At 39.3% G+C, this 20,549-nt stretch overlaps 1 protein-coding gene across 6 annotated transcripts in view; it reads right to left on the bottom strand.

Annotated features, from left to right (window-relative positions):
• The window catches only part of itpr1b (inositol 1,4,5-trisphosphate receptor, type 1b), a 531,527-nt gene that overhangs the window by 107,009 nt on the left and 403,969 nt on the right, over nucleotides 1-20,549 (bottom strand). For all 6 annotated transcript variants that reach the window (XM_059944385.1, XM_059944380.1, XM_059944381.1 and 3 more), the window contains 2 exons: nucleotides 9,936-10,100; nucleotides 2,646-2,841 (listed from right to left, as the gene is read on the bottom strand). In XM_059944385.1, coding sequence (XP_059800368.1) covers nucleotides 2,646-2,841; nucleotides 9,936-10,100 — 361 coding nt within the window. The remainder of the gene's footprint in view (nucleotides 1-2,645; nucleotides 2,842-9,935; nucleotides 10,101-20,549) is intronic.

The following is a 20,549-nucleotide window of genomic DNA, read 5'->3' on the forward strand; positions in this document are numbered from 1 at the left end:
AGCTGAGTATTGACAATGCACATCAGAATTCTGAATGAGTTGTAGGGAAGTATCTCTATGTTGATATTTACGGGTTAAACCCAGAAACATGGCTGAACGCTCTTTGGATTCTTGGTCTGCAAACTGAGCCGAGACATTGTCTATTGTGTGCGCTTGTGCAACAGAGGACAGAGCTCACATGGATACTAAATCCCTTGGGAGGATACTTCTGTGATAATAGAATTCAAAATAAAATTTTCTAAGTATTATCACGACATGCTAATTATACGTAGCTTGATCTAAAATTCATCTCTGCTGATTAGAACTGCTCTGAGGGTGTCCAGGGTTTCACATTCTAAGCAAGATCATTCATGGTCTCACACCGACTTCAACAGCTTGCATTCAATTCCCCAAAACTCTAACCTTGCCTGCGCTGACAAACAAGAACGAAAGAAAATATTTGATGGTACTTTGTGAAACCTAAACCTCTGAGCTTTTAGCACATATGATATTACTTCAGCTCCATTATACTATGTCATAGCCTTCATTTCTTTTAACCTTGAGAGTGGATCTGATCTTGAGCGAGCCAAATAGGCTCTTTGCTAAAAGACACAAATATCATACACTTTTCTTTGCCTCTTCACATTACATGTAGCACATTATGCATTTGTTAGATTTTGTTGTTTAATATGCTGCAAGCACAAATAAGCATTTGTGCACAGACATTTTATACTTTTAGCAAATACTAAAGCTGACACTCATCTCCCCCAATGATGTCCTTCAAGACGAACTTAATGCTGCAATACTGTCTAAACTCAGAAATCTTCAATACCAACAGCATAACTGTCAGCTGGAAACCAAGGTTTTTAATTGATAATGCTGTTTATGAAGCTAAAAGAGTAATTAAGTTTACTGCATGCATTGTAAGGGAGCATCAAGATTGGGAACTGAGCTTTATTGTTATTATCTAATGCAATAGCTTTTTATGTGCTTTAACCTGTGAATAATCTATGCAGTTAACTACAGTCTGTGTCAAAGACTGGATCTGTATTTGAGAATGAATACTGCAGTATCTCGATGACTTATAACAAAGTGCTCGTAAATGCAGACTCCAAATTCCAAACTATTGCAAGGATAATCCTTATTGTAAAGTTTCCAGAGTACGTCAGAACAGCAGCAGGCCAATTGGCCCCTTTGCCTACCTCAATTACATTTGCCCAATTTTAACCCAGATCCCTTGTGAAATGAAGATCTCCCTCTGCCTCCACTGAACAAAGTCCTTGTGCTTGAAAAAGTGGCTCAGGTGCAACTTCTGAATGGACAACTCTAATTTAAATAATCTCCCTCATCCTTCCAGACTTAATTGAACAAAGGAAACAGCATCAATACACACATTGTAAAATATCATTTTAAAAGCCTTGATTTGGGTTAGTGCTCCACATTCTAAGCTTAAAAAGGCCACAGCTCATATTTCAGCAATGCTTCTATTAAATAACAATGGCAAACCAGGCATAGGTCCTTCTGGTCCATCAACACTGCACCTTCCCAAGGCCAATATTTTTTGGGGTGCATAGCTCACAACAGAATACATGATTGTCTTTCTTTCCACCTTAACTCATTTATCTAAAGCTTAACTTTCTATTCAATGTTGTAAGCCTGTGCAAAGCTTTTTAGTTACTTTTGCAGCTGAAAATTCTAATCCTTTTCCATCTCCACAATTTTTAGTCTCATCATTAGTTTCGAGAGTTGCCTTAAAAATACAGTGCATGCAAGGTTGTGGCTGCAGGACGCCAACAGAATCGATGATGGGACCAATGTATTTATTGGCATCAACAGAGCTGTCTTCTTCCCTGCAGGTTGGGAGTAGCTGAGGGAGAAGATCATGGCAACATCTTGGCAGGGAGGGGCAGATGACCCCAACATGGCAAGGAGGGGCAGATGACCCTGTTCTTCACATTAGGGAAGTGATGGAATCAGCTGGCAATTCGGGGAGGATGTGATGACAGGGTTGGCCACTTTGGTGGTGTGTGGAGAGGTTTAGGAAGAGGATGAAATCAGGGACACTGGTGGAGGACAGAGACTAGGAAGTTTATGGGGAAAGAGGTGGAGACAGATTCAGAAATGGAATTCACTGTCAAGATGTGTGTGGGAGGCCATTTGGAGTCTCAGGCAGGCTTTTCATTGACTCTTTATCTCCCAACATTTTGCTGTTAGGCAAATCCTTCTCCTCTCATTTTTTTTTATTCCCAAAAGACCCCTTTGGGATTGAGAGCCTATCAGACTGACTTTATACATACATAGCAAAACTTGAACTTCTAATGTTCTGTGTCAAAGCCTTTCATCTGGATATAAATTCTGACTGTCCATTTCACTTCAGGATGTCAGGTTCTTCACCATTTTGTCTGTTGCTCCAGATTCCAGATTCTGCAGTCTCGTGTGTCTCTAAGAGTTGTGCTTTACCTAGTCTGATATACATTTACAAGGCCATTGATCTCCAAAGATGTTACAAAAGAGGAACTCATTTTCTAGGGAATCACAGTAAAGAACTGCCTAATTAAGGAAGTACCCATTTAACACCCACATCCAAAAATATTAACTCTGTAAGAGACCATCCTATCCCAAACCACAGTTTCCCCCCCTCCCCCCCCCCAATATGATGATCTTACCTGCCCAGTAGGTTTTGTTTGGCACCTTATCCACTGCCAGGATGAAGTCATCCTTGAAAAACAAAAAGCCAACTATAGAAAACAGGTAGACTAAGATGAGGGCCAGCACAGCAGTCAGAATGATGGAGCGGCCATTCCGAGTAACACTCTTAATGACATTCAGCAACGTCTCCTCTCTGTAAACTAGGTCAAAAAGCTGAAAAATAAACAAAATCATTATTACTTCCAACCTTCAACTGCCCTAAAAAGCAATCCAAGCAACAATGAAGTTAAACAAAAAACCTGACAAGAAAGACCAATCTATTCTAGTAAATACAGTTCAGAATTTCTTCAGTAACAATTCTCCTGTAGTAAGAATACATTTTCCTCAACACACACAAACTGTTGGAGAAACTCAGAATGGCAGGCAGTGTCTATGGAGAACAAACAGTCAAAGTTTAGGGTCAAGATCCTTCATCAGGACATCAGATGGGCCTCGGTCAAAACTGTTGACTGTTTATTCATCTCCATACCTGATGAGTTCCTCAACATTTTGCGCTTGTATATTCTGGATTTCCAGCATCTAGAGAATATCTTGTGCTTATGAGATACCTTTATTAGGTTGTCACATGAAACAATTAACACACAAAGTGTAAAATTCCATTAAACCTTTGTCAAAGTAGCTTTGGACATTTGCTTGCATTTTGTTTGTCCCTTTCTCCCAACCAGTTTAAATCATACACATTTGCTGCATGAGGCAAGAAATATGAAAATCACTTGGGACAGCTATTTGGGAAAGACAGAGATAAAAAACTTAAAAATAGGAATGGAATAAGCTATTTGACCTCATCCACCATTCAATATGAACATAGCTGACCTTCTGACTCGATACCATCTTCCTGTCCATATCCCTTCATGCATTTTGGTTTATGGAAATCAATTCTCTACCAATGCCTTCTGTGGTAGAGAATTCTATAGATTCACCACTCCGAATGAAGTTGATCTGCATCTCAGTCCTACACATTTTATCATGTATTCTGATACTCTGACCTTCTGGGAATAGACACTCCCTCCAATGGCCAGCCAGAGGGAACATAATTTTCCTTACATCTAGCCAGCCAAGCCTCACTGGAATTTTGTACTTGTTCAGAGATTTCCTCTCATTCTTCTAAACTTAAGGTGCTGACAGGCAGGGGGCAGAGCAGCAGTGGAAAGCTTAAAGAGGAGCAGTAACTGAGTTCACTTCGAGGTCCTGAGGTGGGCAGTGAAGCAGGAAACTCAGAGGAGATATGACCAACTTACACTCACTGATGTCCTGAGAGGCAGGAGGTGGAACAGTAGCGGCAAGCTTAAAAAAAAAAGAACTCTTCTGATTGGCTAATATATCTTTTTGGGGAAATGTTCCTTATTGGCTATTTGTGAGGCACGTCAGCCAATAAAAAGGAAAGCAGACTCTGGTAGCGTGGTCATTGTGATCCTGGGCCAGGATTTGCCTTTGGCAACAGAGAGGGTTCTCTTTATAGTCTTAGAACATTCTGCTGGAGTTTAGGAGATTCTGTGGCTGTGATAGAGAAGCCAGGGTGGTGTGCTGGCTGGGATCCAGGTTAGGAGGTGGCAGATCGGGGAGACTTCCAGAGTACCTGGTTGCACCCATGGGAAGCATGTCCAGCTGCATCTGCTGACTGACCACAGGAAAGTATCTGGACAGACTCCTAGATGCTGCTGGAAGTTTTAAAGATGGGTTTTAGCAAGTTGGTCACAACTAAAGTGCTGGCAAAAAGAAGCTGGGTGACCGCCAAGAAAAGAAAAGGGAGTAGACAAGCAGTACAGGATTTCCCTGTGCCCAATTCCCTTCAAAAGAAGAATATGTTTCAGATACTGTTTTGGGGAAGAGATGAGGAAGGTGGGAACAACAATTCAGTAGAAGGCAGCAATAGCCAGGGGTGCACCGAGACGAGCACTGAGGCTCAGTGGGAAAAGGAGAAAGCAGAAAGGACAATCGATAGGGTGCCCAGTAGTTAGGGAGGTGGACAGGTAACCCAAAAGGCTGAAAACCTTATAGAAGAGACTATTACTGAGGTGGTCACACTCAGCATGCAGGCTTCAAACGGTAGATGGCTGACCACCAGGAGAATTAAGGATAGTAAGCGGTCACTGCCGGGTTCTCCTGTATCCATTCCCCTCAGCAACAAGGGTACTTGTGTCCTGATAGGCTACTTTGGATACTGCCGGATGGAGTGGCCTATCAGGAGCAGCATGGCAGTCCGCCCTGAGGCTCGGCAGGGAATGGCAAAGTTAGGCAGAGTGGTAGTGATAGGAGACTTGATAGCTAGGGGGACAGACAGGAGATCCTGTGGCTGTGAAAGAGAAGCCAGGATGGTGTACTGGCTGGGATCCAGGATGTCTCCCAGTGGCAGCAGAAGGTTCTCAAGAGGGAGGGTGAGCAGCCAGAGATCATGAGGCACATTGGCACCAAGGACATAGGGGAAGAGGTCCTGTGCAGTGAGTACAGGGAGTTAGGGAAGAGGCGAAAGAGCAGGACCTCCAAGGTAGTAATCTATGAATTACTCCCAGTAGCACATGCTGGACAGGGCAGGAATATGATGAAAGTACAGATGAATGAAAGGCTGAGGAAGTGGTGCAAGGGGCAACGTTTCACATTTATGGATCATTGGGACCTCTTCTGGGGAAGATATGACATGTACAAAAAGGACAGTTTACACCTGAACCCAAGGGAGGGCTAATATCCTTATGGGAGAGTTTGCTGGAGCTGTTGGAAACAACTTAAACTAACGTGGCAGGGGATGGGAATCAGAGTGATAGGGCAGAGGATGGAGCTGTTTGTATACAAGTCGATGCAGTGTGAAGCAAGGTTGTGAGGAAGGACCAACAGATGATAGGACAAAATTGCAGTTGGTGGGATGAGTTGAAGTGTAATGGGACAAAATCATAAAGGGTGAGGAATACAGGACTGATGGCATTATATTTAAATGTATGCAATATATGGGATAGGGTAGAAAATCTTGTAGCACAATTGGCAGGTATGAGGTCGTGGGTATCACTGGGTAGTGACCGAAAGAAGATCATAGTTAGGAGCTTAACATTGAAACCAAAGGACAGCAGGTAGCCAGAGGGGGTGGGTGGCTCTGTTGGTAAAGAATTAAATCAACTCTTTAGAAAGAGGTGTCATAGGCTTGGAAGATGTAAAATTCTTGTGGGTAGAGTTAAGAAACACAATAGGAAAAAGGCACAGTTATATACAGGCCTCCAAATAACAGCCAAGATTTGGATACAAATTACAACGGGAGATAGAAAAGGCATGTAAAAAGGGCAATGTTACAATAGTCATGGGGAATTTCAATAGGCAGGTAGATTGGGAAACTCAGGTTTGAGATAGTTCCCAAAAGAGGATATGTGCAGAATGCTTATGAGATGGGTTTTTGGAGCATTTTGTGGTTGAGACCAATAGGGGAAAGGCAATTCTGGATTGGGTTTTGTTTAATGAACCAGATTTGGTTAGGGAGCTTAAAGTAAAGGAGCCCTTGGGCAACAGTGATTATAATATGATAGAATTCCCCCTGCAATTTGAGAATAAACTAAAGTGAGATGTATCAGTATTACAATGGAGTAAAGGGAATTATAGAGGCATGAGGGAGGAGCTGGCCAAAGTTGATTGGAAGGGGACATTAGCAAGGATGATGGCAGAACAGCAATAACTGCAGTTTCTGGGAGCAATTCAGAAGGAGCAAGTAGATAAATCCCAAAGAAGTAGTAGTATTCCAGTGGGAGGATGAGGCAACTGTTGTTGACAAAAGAAGAAAAGAGAGCATAAAAGCAAACAAAAGGGCATATAATACAGCAAAATTAGTGGAAAGCTAGAGGCTTGGGGTGCTTATAAAAACCAAATGTCATAAGGAGAGAAAAGATAAAATATAAAGGTAAGTTAGTTAATAATATAAAAGAGGATCCCTAAAGTTTTCTTAAATATACATAAAGTAAAAGAGAGGTGAGAGTGAATAAAGCACTATAAAATGACACTGGAGCGGCAGTAACGGGGGACAAAGAAATGGCAGACAAAATTAATTAGTATTTTGCATTAGTCTTCCCTGTGAAAGACAACAGCAATGTGCCAGACATTTAAGAGTGTCAGGGGGCTGAAATGAGAGTAGTTGCTATTACTAAGGAGAAGGTACTTGGGAACCTGTAAGGTCTGACGAACATAAGACATAGAAGCAGGATTAGGCCATTCATCCCATTGAGTCTGCTCCCCATTCCATCACATTTATTATCCCTCTCAACCCTATTCTAGTACCTTCTTCCTGTAACCTTTGACACCCTAACTAATGAAGAAGCTATCAACTTCCATTTTAAATATGCTCAATGAGGTGGCTTCCACAGCTGCCATCAGCAATGAATTCTACAGAGTGACCACCCTCTTGCTAAAGGAATTCTTCCTCATCTCTGGTCCAAAGGGACCATCTTCTATTCTGAGCCTGTGCCTTCTAGTTCTAGACTTAATCACTATAGGGAACATCCTCTCCACATCCACTCTATCTAGGCTTTTCAATACCTGATAGCTTTCAGTGACATTCCCCCTCATTCTTCTAAACTCCAGCAAGTACTGGCCCAGAGCCATCAAACTCTCCTCATATTGTTAACCCTTTTCTGTTAATCATTCTTTTTCTAAAATATTATTTATTTATTAAATTTTAGAAATGACAAAGAATAAATGTGGTGATAAAATAGTAAGAAAAATAATATTAACCCTCCCCCCTCCCCTTAACCCTTATCCAATGAAAAAAAAATAAGGAAAGAAGAGAAAGATTGCCTGGATATCGGAGGATCCCCACATGCTCCATGGAGTTCAAAATAATTTTGATATTTATTTTTACTTTACCTAATTACTATAATTTTATCTTCAAAGGACCTATGTATTTAATCCTATCTTTTGTAAGTATGGGAACCAAATTTTCAAAAATATATCATATTCATTTCTTGGATTATACATAATTTTTTCAAGTGGAATACAACTATGTATTTCATTATTCCAACGATCCATAGTTAAATATAAATCAGATTTCCAAGTAACTGCGATAACTTTTTTGGCTACTGCCAATGCAATTTTTATAATTTTTTTCTGATACTTATTCAATTTAAGTTTTGGTATTGTCCCTTCAATGTCTCCTAATAAAAATAATAGTGGACTATGTGGGAGTTGTACTCCAATAATTTGTTCCAATAAAAGTCTTAAATTTATCCAAAATGGTTGAATTTTAAAACAAGACCAAGTAGATTGTAAAAAAGTACCAATTTCTTGATTACATCGAAAACATTGGTCAGACATATTTGAATTTAATCTATTTATTTTCTGTGGTGTTATATCTAATTGATGTAAAAAATTATATTGTATTAATCTAAGTCGAACATTTATTGTATTTCTCATACTCTCAGAACATAATCTTGACCAGTTTTTTTCCATCAATTTTAACATTCAGATCAGATTCCCATTTTTGTCTTGATTTATGAATTCCTAATTTAATTGTCTGCTTTTAAATCAAATTATACATACAAGATGTAATTTTTTAAATTTTTCCTTTCTGAATATTTCTATTTCACTAGATTTTGGCATCAACATTGTTTGTCCCAGCTTTTCTCGTAAATAGGCTTTTAATTGAAAATAACAGAAAAGAGTGTTATTTGATATTTTATATTTATTTTTTAATTGATCAAATGACATCAATATACCTCCTTCAAAACAATCACCTATATATTTAATCCCCTTTTGGAACCAATTATGTAAAAGTTCATTATCCATTGTAAAAGGAATAAGCCTATTTTGAATTAAAGTACTTTTTGCTAATAAAGATTTCTTTATCTTATCATCCAAATTTACCTTATTCCATAAATCAATCAAGTGTCTTAATATAGGAGATTCTTTTTTTTCCTGTATCCATTTGGATTCCCATTTATATATAAAATCTTCTGGTATGTTTTCTCCTATCTTATCTAATTCTATTCTAATCCATGCCAGTTTTTCTTCATCAAAAAAAGACTCAATAAATCTAAGTTGATTTGCTTTATAATAATTCTTAAAATTTGGAAGTTGTAACCCTCCTAAGTCAAATTTACATGTCAATTTTTCCAATGATATTCTTGACATCTTCCCTTTCCAAAGAAATTTCCTTACATATTTATTCAGTTCTTGAAAAAACTTCTGAGGTAATTGTATTGGTAAAGTTTGAAATAAATATTGCAATTTAGGAAATATATTCATTTTTACAGCATTAACTCTACCTATTAATGTTATTGGTAACATCATCCATTTATCAAGATCCTCTTTTATTTTTTTTAATAATGGCAAATAAATTTGCTTATATAAATTTGTTACATCATTATCAACTCTAATACCTAAATATTTTATCCCATTTATTGACCATTGAAATTGAGTTGCTAGTCGACATTGATTATAATTTCCTTTGGTAAGGGTTAAAATTTCACTTTTATCCCAATTTACTTTATAGCCTGATACTTTCCCATATTCTTCCAATCTAAAAGATAATCTTTGCAAAGATTGCAATGGGTTTGTTAAATAAATCAAAACATCATCAGCAAATAAATTAATCTTATATTCTTCTTGATTAACTCTAAAGCCCCCAATGTCTGAATCTGTTCTAATTAATTCAGCTAATGGTTCTATTGCCAATACAAATAAAGCAGGTGATAATGGGCAGCCTTGTCTAGTTGACCTCGTTAAGCAAAATTATTCTTGTTAATCATTCTTGTGAATCTCCTCTGAATCCTTTCCAATGCCAACATATTGTTTCTTAAATAACTGACCCTAAACTACTCATAACACTCCAAATGTGATCTGACCATTGCCTTAAAAAGCCTTAGCATTACATCGTCACTCTTATATTCTAGTCCTCTTGAAAGGGTTGCTAACTCTGCATTTGCCTTCCTTACCACTGACTTAACCTGCAAGCTAATGTTTAGGGAATCCTGTACAAGGACTCCCAACTCTCTTTGCACCTTTGATTTTTGAATTTTTTTGAAAGCCTGGTAAGAAAGAGTGCAGAAGAGCATCCTTTCATTCTGATCAATTCCAGGTGACAATACAAACTGAAACCAGTTACAATGGAGAATGACCCATAATTTTCCAAATATCCAAGTAAAAAAGTTCTCAGTTTCTCAGTTCTTCCATCCTACACAAGTTTGTAGCTCATTATGGCCACGGGATAAATTCCTGCCACAAAAGCCACCTGAGACTTTTTAAAGCAAAAAAAAATTGCATGAATCACTCCAAATACATACCAGCAGACTGTAGAAGAATTCATGGGCAAAGAGTCCCATGACAGATATTAGTGTGTATACTAGATGATAAAGAAACTCCACATCCAGGACCATAGCCATGTAACCTTTTGTGAAAGTACCTCTATTTCCCACAAAGCTCGTCAGGAATATTACTTTATTACCAACCTGTGAAGAAGCATAAAAATCATTGATCAAGCCATGGTCTATCAGGAGATACCAAATTACCAAATACTGCCCTAAGTGTTGAAATGTACAGTAACTGGTGCAAACAGACATACCTCATTTGAATAACAAACAATTTCAATAACTAATAATCCTTTTTACATTAGAGAAAGTCTTTTCAATCATTTGCAGCTGAATTCAAAACAGGGGTGAGAATAAATATATCAATATCTATATACAAAAGATTGGGGAAAAACATTTCCCTTTTAAGAAGCAAAGTAAATCAATGGTTCCAGTGTTGGAAATCAAAACTGCACATACTAGAAATCTGAAACAAGAACAGAAAATTTTCAGCAGGCCTGGCAGCATCCGTGGAAAGGGAAACAATATCACTTCACTTTGTCAGACAGTTTTATGACGATATTCCACAATCTGAAACATAAACACCAGAGATTCTGCAGATGCTGGAAATTTTTATGCAACACACACAAAATGCTGGAGGAACTCAGCAAGTCAGGCAGCATCTATGGACTGGAATAAACAGTCAGGGTTAGTTCCTTCATCGGGACAGATGCAGTCTGTTCTACGATTTACAGCAGCATGGATTATGCCAGAATGCTTTATTTTCAAAATGCACTGGCTCCAAGCATAATGAACATTTTAAAAAATATTACCAAGCAATTCATTTGTAGACTCTCCCTGTGACCGTGTGGGTTTGCTTCGGGTGTTTTGGTTTGCTCCCACGTTTCAAAGACATAAGAGTTAGGGTGGGTAAACTGGGGGCATGCTATATTGGCACTGGAAGTGTAGTGACACCCCTATCCTCATGCAAGCGAAGCATTTCACTGTAGGTCTGAATATGCAAATGACATAAATTTAAGCTAATTATTTTAGTTTATAAACCAAGTTCACATAACATTTATTCATGTTTTTTTTTTAAAGATCATAGGACTGTTTGTAGAATTATCTATTCTCAATAAAAGTTTATCATTAGGAGCAAACTATCCTGAAGACCATTTGGCTCCCAAAACAAGATAATATTTTATTCAGTTTTGTTCCATTTGGACTGAACACAGTCAACATATCGCTCATACACAAGACCAAAGGAACATTTAGTTCACCTGTCCTATGCTGATGCTAGAGCTCTATGATCAAGTTACTCCTCAACCCAGTGCTTCCACAAACTTGTAATTCCTTCATATAAGCACCAACTTTCCTTAAACGTATCAGCTACCCCATGCAAGTGAAAATTTAACCACTGCAAAGATTATTGAATCGATCTATTAGCTGTTAGCTTATATTTATTACCAATTATCTGCAGCTCATGCATAAGTGGAAATAATTTGTCTCCAGTTACTTATAGAAACCCTTCATAATTTAAAAGACAACAGTCATGACTCTTCCCCATATTCAGTTTTAAGGTGCTTGGAAGTCAGTACAGAGGAGATGTTAGGGGTAAGTTTTTTTTTACACAGAGAGAGGTGAGTGCATGAAATGGGTTGCCGGTGACGGTGGTGGTGGTGGATACGATAGGGTCTTTTAAGGGACTCCTGGATAGGCACAGGGAGCTTAGAAAAATAGAGGGTAACCCTAGGTAATTTCTAAAGCAAGTACATGCTCTGGGCTGAAGAGCCTGTATTATGCTGTAGGTTTTCTATGTTTCTATTATTTTATTTTATTTAGAAATTCAGCACTGTAACCAGCCCTTCAACCCACACTGCCCAATTACACCTACGTGACCTATTAACCTGCTAACTTGTACATCTTTGGAATGTAGGAGGAAATCAGAATGCCCAGAGGAAATCTACATGCTCAAGGGAAGAACAAGCAGACGCCTTACAGACTGCAGCAAGAATTGAACCTGGGTCACTGGCACTGTAATAGCTAACCACTACACCGCCGCCTTTATGTATACCCCAACACACTTCTAATTCAGTTTTCTTAAAAAAAATTGTTAAGTGATAGCATAACAAATTTTCCAATAGATCCTGGTAAATTTAAAGTGAGTCATTGGTCCATCTAGGTCATGCTGAAGTGGGATCCAAGACTCCCCTATGTTAAAGTGAGCATGAGGTCAGCATCCAATGAGCCAAATAATGAATCATCGGTATTTTCTCATTAGATAGGAGATAACCAGATCTTTACTATAGTCGCATCACATTAAGTTTTGCTATTATAAGCTGCTTTGCACTTCTCCAGTTCTGAAAAAATCGTGTTTCTATTATCAGACATTAGAATTCTTAAATTATTTTACTTGGCCGTCGCTGCAGTCAGTATGTGGCAGGATATCGAGTAGTGTGGAGGATCAAAGGGTACTTGAAGTGTACGGTTGACAAGTATTTAAATATAGCAGGGTAGGTGAAAAATGCACAAGGGACGCTTGCCTTTTTAAATCGAGGTACAGGGCAGTTATACAAGGACTGTACACAATACTAGTTGGGCCACATTTCAATACTCCATACAGTTTTGGTCACAATATAGGAAGAAAGTCATTGCATCAAAGAGGGTGAAGAGGAGATTTACAAAGGAGTTGCAAGGTCAGGAAAATGTGCAGCTCCATGGAAAGTTTGGATACACAAGTGTCACATTCATTTGACTAGAGGCAGGTGAATAGAGATTTAATTGAGCATTTGATGAGACTAGACAGACTGAATAAGAAATTTCAGGTCTTTTTCCCATGGCATGTTATGGTTCTTGTAGTTTAGCTTTCCTATGCTTGCTTGTATTTTTATATAATTACCGATATACATGTAATTTTCAGTGAATTTTGCAGTAATCATGGTACAGTTGCTTCTGTATTTTTTTCAGAAGCTTCTTTGTTTTCTGTAGTAGGTGTCACGTCTCCTGAATCTGGCTATTTTATAGGTTAATAGCTACCACTGGAATTTCTGTTAGCTCTTGTCCAAGTACGAGACTACTTTTCCCTTCATCTTTCTCTTTGTTCTCACGGCTTCACTTTCTTGCTTATTTTCCGCTCTAGTAATGTATATAAAAAAAAACGTAAGCAGTAAGTTTTATGCCTCATTCTTAATAACTTATGAAGAACTTAGGCATCACAAAAGCAACAGGGCCCAACTGTAGTGAGGAGAGTAGAGATTTAATGAAAATTAATGAAAGGATAGAGGGAAGATGAAGAAAACTTTTTCACCAGAGGGTGGTGGGAGTTCAGAAGTTGTGTTTAAAAAAAAAGAGGTAAAGACAAGAGCAGGCATCATATTTAAAGAGTACTTGTATGTATATCTGGAAAACAAAAATCTGAAGGATTAGAATCCCAATTACAGGTGGGATTAGATTGGAAAGACTTTGTTTTGATCGGATTGGACATAATGGGTAGAATATCCTTCTGTTCATAAATTGTATTGGCATCATACACCAATAACCAGTAGCACTCAGTAAGATACCAACAGCCACCTTCATGGTGTATGCATTTTGGGCTGCTTCTCAATTGCTCATCCCACACACGTACCAGTTCCTGTATTTAGAAATTCCTCACACATTATAAATTAGGATCTATTTAATTTCTCCAGATCTGTGCACCTGCAGCAGACTGCACTACTTAAGTCTTGCACCACATCAAGATAACCAATTGTGAAAGTGAGAGAAAATACAGGGGATGCTCAGATTAGGCACTGGATGGTGAAATTGGCCTGATTTATGCTGATGTCAACAATACTAGTGGTATCTCCCCATGGTAGAGGGAGAAAGGGGATTGGGCTGATGGCAGTCCCACACTTCCAAGACGCAAATGTTCACAAAAGCCAACAGCACCAAGTGAATGATGCAAACCACCAGGATGGACTTGAAGGGTTGTGAGGAAGAGTACCAAATGTGAACTGAGAGAAGTAGAAGAAGGAACCTGGCTGCTTTGTAGGTAATGACTTTCTGATTAGAGGTGACTTTTCAGGAAGTGATACCCTGATTGGTCTGATGAAAGCCAAGCCCCAAAAATATTCCCTCAAAGTGGTAAACAAAACTTACTGACTACAACACTAACATTTTACCTGAGAGCACTGGAGGCAAAAGAGAACACAGGGGAGTGTATTTCTCATGCTATTGGATGAAGTCCATCATTAAAATGGACCCATGGTCAATGGGGTAACATTTTATCAGGGCAGAAGACCATACCTTGAAATATTGATTTTATTTCTCTCTCCACAGATAGTACTCAGCCTTCTAAGTGACTGCTGGCAATTTGTTTTTGTTTAACAATTGACATTTTATTTAATATTTGATGTCCCTTAATAATTAGACAACCCTTTGACAGCAGGAGATTATTTAAAACTCCAGTCTGCTCTGCAGTTGATTTTTTAAAATCCAAGCACTGGCACAAGCTGTGATAAATGAAATTCAAATGGCAGAGAGAAAGCTTTTTTTGTAACTAGTGCAAATGTCACTTCCTTTCATGTGCAATAACAGTTAAGACTAAATGCTGGGAATGTGACAAATAGAGCTTAGTGTTGTGAGTGTGTTCAACCCCCACCCCACACTATCCCATCCTGTCCCTCACCTTTGGAAAACAAATACTGCACTGGGAAAGCTGCACTCTGAAGATACAATTTATTTTTTTAATCAATAAAACTGAAGGGCTGCTGCGTGTAAAATAATTGGCTAGAGACCTTCTAATCCAACTTTATGGCTGCCTGGTGTATATCAAGGACCCTTAGCGTGCAGCCAGATATTTTTGCGGGGGAGGGGGCGTCTTTGAATTGGTGTCAGTTCTTTTAAGGTTGTTGGTTTCTTTTTGTTACTGCAGTTCTGATGTTGACCAGATTTAATTTAGTCAAATGAAAACACAGTGCTGGGAAGGCTCAGCTGGTCTGGTTCTTCCATTTGTGAAGGGACTTATTCTTGAAGACTTGATCATGAGCCTGTCTCCAGTTGGGGTGCACTGCAGCATCATTTTCCCAGCCTCCTTACAACTTCTCATTAGTCAACAGTCTGCCATCTTCTGATGCCAACTAGAAACTTGTTTAGGGTTTATTTATTGTTATCCAAACTCTCTTCACAACCCTCCCTTCCCCTTCAATAATTCTGAAACGAATTGAGTAGTCTTTATAAATCCATGGAGCACAGAAACAGGCCCTTTGATCCAAGCAGTCCAGGCAGCCGAAGATGCCCATGTAAGCTACTCAAATCTGCTACATTTCATCCACATCATCCTAAGATCTTTCCTATCCATGTACCTGTCTAAATAACTTTCACACGTTGGTTATGTACTTGCCGTAAGCACTTCTTCTGGAAGTTCATTCCGCATACCACCTGCTGGATGGAAAAAGTTGCCCCTTGGGTTCCTATTAAATCATACCCATTCCGCTTTGAATAAATGTCTTCTAATTCTTGATTCCCCAACACTAGGAAAAGAACTAGGTGCAGTTACCCTACCTATGCCCTTGTGACTCTTGGAAACCCCAAATAGGATGGCATTTGACAAGGTTTAAGAGATCGTCCTAATATTTCATAAAGTATTATGGAAGCATGCTCAATAGTTCAGTTTTATTGTCTCTATTTCAAACTGGAAGACGTTAGGATAGTTTTTAAATGAATTACAGGACCGGGAGGTAGAAAAAGGATGTGACCAATGATACAGCAGGAAGCAATAAATAATCAAAGGGCTAACGGTACAATGATCAGTTCTTTATCAGTCCCGATGAAGGGTCTGTGTCCAAAACATCAACTGTTTATCCCCCTCCATAGATACTGTCTCACCTGCAGAGTTCCTGCAGCATTTTGTGTGTTGCTTCAGATTTCCAGCAACTGTGACAGTGGTATAAGTAGCTAATTTTGAAAGTTGTGAAGCACCATCAATTTATTCAGTAGTTGGGAAAAACTGCAAAAAAACTCCAGTTCTGTTACTTGGCTTTTGTGCAGTTTTTAAAAAAGGAAAAGATCTCCGTTACACAACACTGCTTTAACTTATTCATGAGCACATGGAGATTTTGAAGAGTTTAATATGGCTGAGCTCTGACCTGACACAAACTCATCCTTAAAGCAAATAAATAGGTGCAAGTCTCCAGTGTTTAATCTGGCATCATCTTATACCCTTATGCGATGGAAACCTTGGTGAACTAACGAGCAGCTATTTTATCCCACAGCTCCAGGGAATGCATTCACAATCTGCTCCTAATCATGTCATTTCATTTTTCCCCCAGCTGGTGCCAAAGACTTCTTGGCTGCAGGTTTTTGAAACAGTTATACTGTGGGGTTCTTAAGGTGCTTGGAACCCTAGTGGTCCTAAAGGATGTGCCTTGAGATTAGCAGCTTGCGTTCATTACTTCCAGAGCATACCACAGCTTATAAATTATTCCACATAATTGCTACTAATAAAGCCCCCATAACACAGAACACAAGTGTTCAGTGGAAAAAAAAATCTTGGAACCTCTGCCAGGTACAGAGGTGTTGGGCTGAATCGTTTCCTCTCTTCTGCAATCTCCAGGATTCTAGGACACACTTAGCTCCCGAGAAAAAATGCCTTTAACATCTGGGGCGGAGTAAAGGAAATCAGTTAGATTACAGGGATTCACTCGAAACTACTATTTTTAACTCTTTTTCTTCTATCCATCCCAATTAGGCCACATTCACAACCCCTCCTAACAAAATGTTGTAATTCCTTTGCTGTAAAAGATGAAAATAAAGTTAAAATGGATGTTTCTGAGCATCAGTGCAGCTTTCAAAATATTGGTTTTCTATCCTGTGCTCAGAGATGGCATCTAACGCCGGCACTGGAAATGCAGAAAGATTCAACTTCCCAAATAGGTTTGCCGGGGATGAGAACCATGGGGATAGATCACAGGATGGAGTAGTAGGGGTTAAGGTAGATACACGTTGTGTACACAGGCTGTGTGGAAGGATAGGCAGTGGATAGGGGATTATTGCAGTCAGTTGGATGAGTCGATAGGAGTCTATTTTAATGCAAGAAGTATCAAGAACACAAGTGATAAACTGAGCAGTCGATGGAACTACGACATTGTGGCCAATAAAGAGAGACCAGGCTGTCACAAGGGTAGAATGGTGGCTGGATTGTCTGGGAATTAGAAGTTTCAAAAGGGACAGGAAGGAAGGTAAAAGAGGTCGGGGGGGGGGGTGTGGTATTGGTAATCAGGAATAGTATTACAGCTGCTGAAAGGAAGGACATTGTGGAATGATTGTCTACTGTCAGTGTGGGTAGAAGTCAGAAACAGGAAAGGAATAATCACTCTACTGGGAATATTCTATAACCACACCCAACCCTCCCCCTAGACACCGAGGAATAGATCTGGAGACAGATTTTGGAAAAGTGCAGAAATAACAGAGTTGTTGTCGTGTGTGATTTCAACTTCCTAACATTGATGGCAACTCCTTGGTGCAAAAGATTTAGATGAGAGTAGAATTAAGATAACCAGGAGAGGCCATACTGGATCTAATGCATTTCTCAGACAATGACTAGAACTCCTTGACCTTTAGCATAGGAGCAGATGCTATGGAAAAGTATTCAATCGGGGGAGGGAGAATTATGATGCTACTAGGCAAGATCTTGGGAGTGTAAATTGGGAACACATGTACTCAAGGAAATGCACTACAGAAATGCATTACAGCTGTTTAGGGAGCACTTCCATTGTGTTCTGGGTAGGTTTGTCTTAATGAGTCAGGTGAAGGATGGTAGGGTGAAGGGACCAGTGGTTGACACAAAATGTGGAACATTTTACCAAGAGGAAAGAGGAATCACATTTACAGTAAGTTTCAAAGAGCAATAATCAGGCAGGGCTCTGGAGAGTACAAAGTAGCCAACAGCGATTTTAAGGAAGGACTTAGAGTAAAATGAAGGAAAATCCCAAGGCATTTTACACATACATGAGGATGACTAGAGTGAGGGTAGGACTGATCAGGAATAAAAGAGGAAACATGCGCCTGGAGGCGGAAAAGGTAGGAGAGATCCTTAATGAATAACTTTGCTTCAATATTCACCAGTGAGAAGGACCTAGATGAATAAGAGGACAAGCTATTATGCTAGAACATGTCAAGGAAGAGTATGTACTAGAACTTTTAAAAAAACATGAGGATAGATAAATTCCTGGGGCTGGACAGGATATACCCCAGGTTAATATGGGAAGAGAGGAAGACATTGCTGCACATTTTGGCAATGACCTTTGTGTCCTCACAAGCTACAGTATCACTACTAGAAAATTGGAGGGTAGCAAATGTTATTCCTTGGCTCAAGAAAGGTAGGGATAATCCTAGAAATTATAGAGCAGCAAGTCTTGCTTCACTATGGGCAAACTATTGGAGAGGATTCTTAGAGACTGGATTTAAAAGAATTTGGAGAAGCATAGTCTGATTAGGGAGAGTCAGCATGAGAGGGGGCAGGTCTTGCCTCATGAACCTGACTGAATTCTTTGAAGAAGTGACATAACAAATTGATGAAGGTAGAGCAGTTGATATGGTGTACTGTATATGGATTTTAGTGAGGCATTCAACAAGTTTTCCCACAGTAGGCTCATTCAGAATATCCAAGGAAACTGGTCTGTGGATACAGAGCTGGCTTATCTACACAGGCATAAGGTGTTAGCAGATGGAGTGTATTCTGTCTGGAAGTCAGTGACCAGTGGTGTTCCTCAAGGGTCTGTTCTATGACCTGTGCTCTTTGTATTTTTTTCTATAAATGACATGAATGAGGATATGGAAGAGTAGGTTAATAATTTTGCAGATGACATGAAGGTTGGGGTTGGTGGTGTTCCTAATAGAGCAGAAGGTTACTGTAGGTTAAACGGCACATTGATGAGATGCAGAGCTGGGCTGAGAAGTGGCAGATGGAGTTCAATCTGGAAAAACGTGAAGTGATACATTTTTGGACTGTTGAACTTGAAGGCAGAGCACAGGGTTAATGGCAAGAATTCTTAGCAGTGGGGTCCATGTCCAAAGATCCCTCACAGTTGTTGTGCAAGTTCATAGGGTGGTTAAGAAGACGCACAGTTGTGGGATTGAGCTGAGGAGCCGCGAGTTAATGCTGCAGTTCTATAAAACTCTGGTTAGATCACATTGGGAGTATTGTGTTCAGTTCTGGTCGCCTCATTACAGAAAGAATGTGGAAGCTTTAGAGAGGGTGCAGCGGATATTTCCCAGTTAGCTGCTTTCTCTATCTTTCCACCTTTGAGTATCACTAACTTAGATTTTTCTCCTCAATTTAGTACTTACACATAAGCTACAAAACACTCTGACTGATATAACCTTGAGAGTGGTTCAAAAAAGACACAAAACATTCATAAAATAAACTAATCAGAATACTTTCCATGATGCAGCCGTGACATAATATAAATTTTCTTTATTATGTCTTAAAGAAAAAGAACAATTTGCTCCTGCTCATGAGATTATGATGAATCCCATTTTCATTTATGATATCTCAAGTAGCTGAGTTTATAAAATTAAGATCCCTAGAACTAACACAATTTAAATTGTCAATTCTTCCAACAGTTCACTGTCCGAGGAGGAGTTTACATCTCTCAACTAGTTAACGTTCTGCAGGTCAGGTGTGAGGCCTGATCTGCGTAGCTGAAATCATGTACCAGACACCTTGATGCTTATCATTTCCTGGCTTAAAGAACAGCGCTTAGCGCATGGATAGTTTTATATACGTGATTTACTCAGCACGCTCTGCCAATTTACGTTGTATTCACCTGGCAACTTGTCTTTGGCCTTACAAGCCTGGACTGCTCTGACTCTACAGTCCAACTTGTGCTTGCAAATGCATGAGAGAGAGAGAGAGAGAGAGAGAGAGAGAGAGAGAGACAGAGACAGAGAGGAAACTAAATGATCCTTTTCCCAAAAAGTCTGAAGAATGCAGCCAAGGATGAATCACAGTGAATTTCTTTTCTGATGTGTGGCTGTGTTTGAAAGTCTTTATGTGAGGCAAGGACCGTGAAGCATCACTGCCTGAATGAGTTTCTTACCTTGGTGGAAAGAATGCAAGAGGTAATAATGCCAGGAAATTCTATCTTAACCTGTCAGAATGCTTCCCAATGTATCTAATCAGTGCTGTAGTCACTCATTTGCTATGGAGTATGATCTTGACATTCACCTCCATAGATCTCTCAAAGTTGTTGTGCAAGTTGACAGGACTGTTAAGAAGGTACATGGTGTATTGAACTTTAATAGTTGGAAGATTGAATTCAAGAGCTGCAAAGTAATGTTGCAGTTCTATAAAAGCCTGGTTGGACCACACTTGGAATATTATACGCAGTTTCGGCCACCTCATTTTAGGGAGAATGTGGAAACTTTAGAGAGGGTGCAGAGGAGATTTACTAGGATGCTTCCTGGATTAGAGAGCATGTCTTACGAGGATAGGTTGAGCGAGCTAAGGCTTTTCTCTCTGGGATGAAGGAGGATGAGAGGTAACTTGATGGAGGTGTACTAGATGATAAGAGGCATAGATTGAGTGCATAGTCAAAGACATATTCTCAGGGAAAATGGATATTATGAGGG

The sequence above is a fragment of the Hypanus sabinus genome, chromosome 19 (genome assembly GCF_030144855.1).
Source record: "Hypanus sabinus isolate sHypSab1 chromosome 19, sHypSab1.hap1, whole genome shotgun sequence".
Taxonomy (NCBI): domain Eukaryota; kingdom Metazoa; phylum Chordata; class Chondrichthyes; order Myliobatiformes; family Dasyatidae; genus Hypanus; species Hypanus sabinus.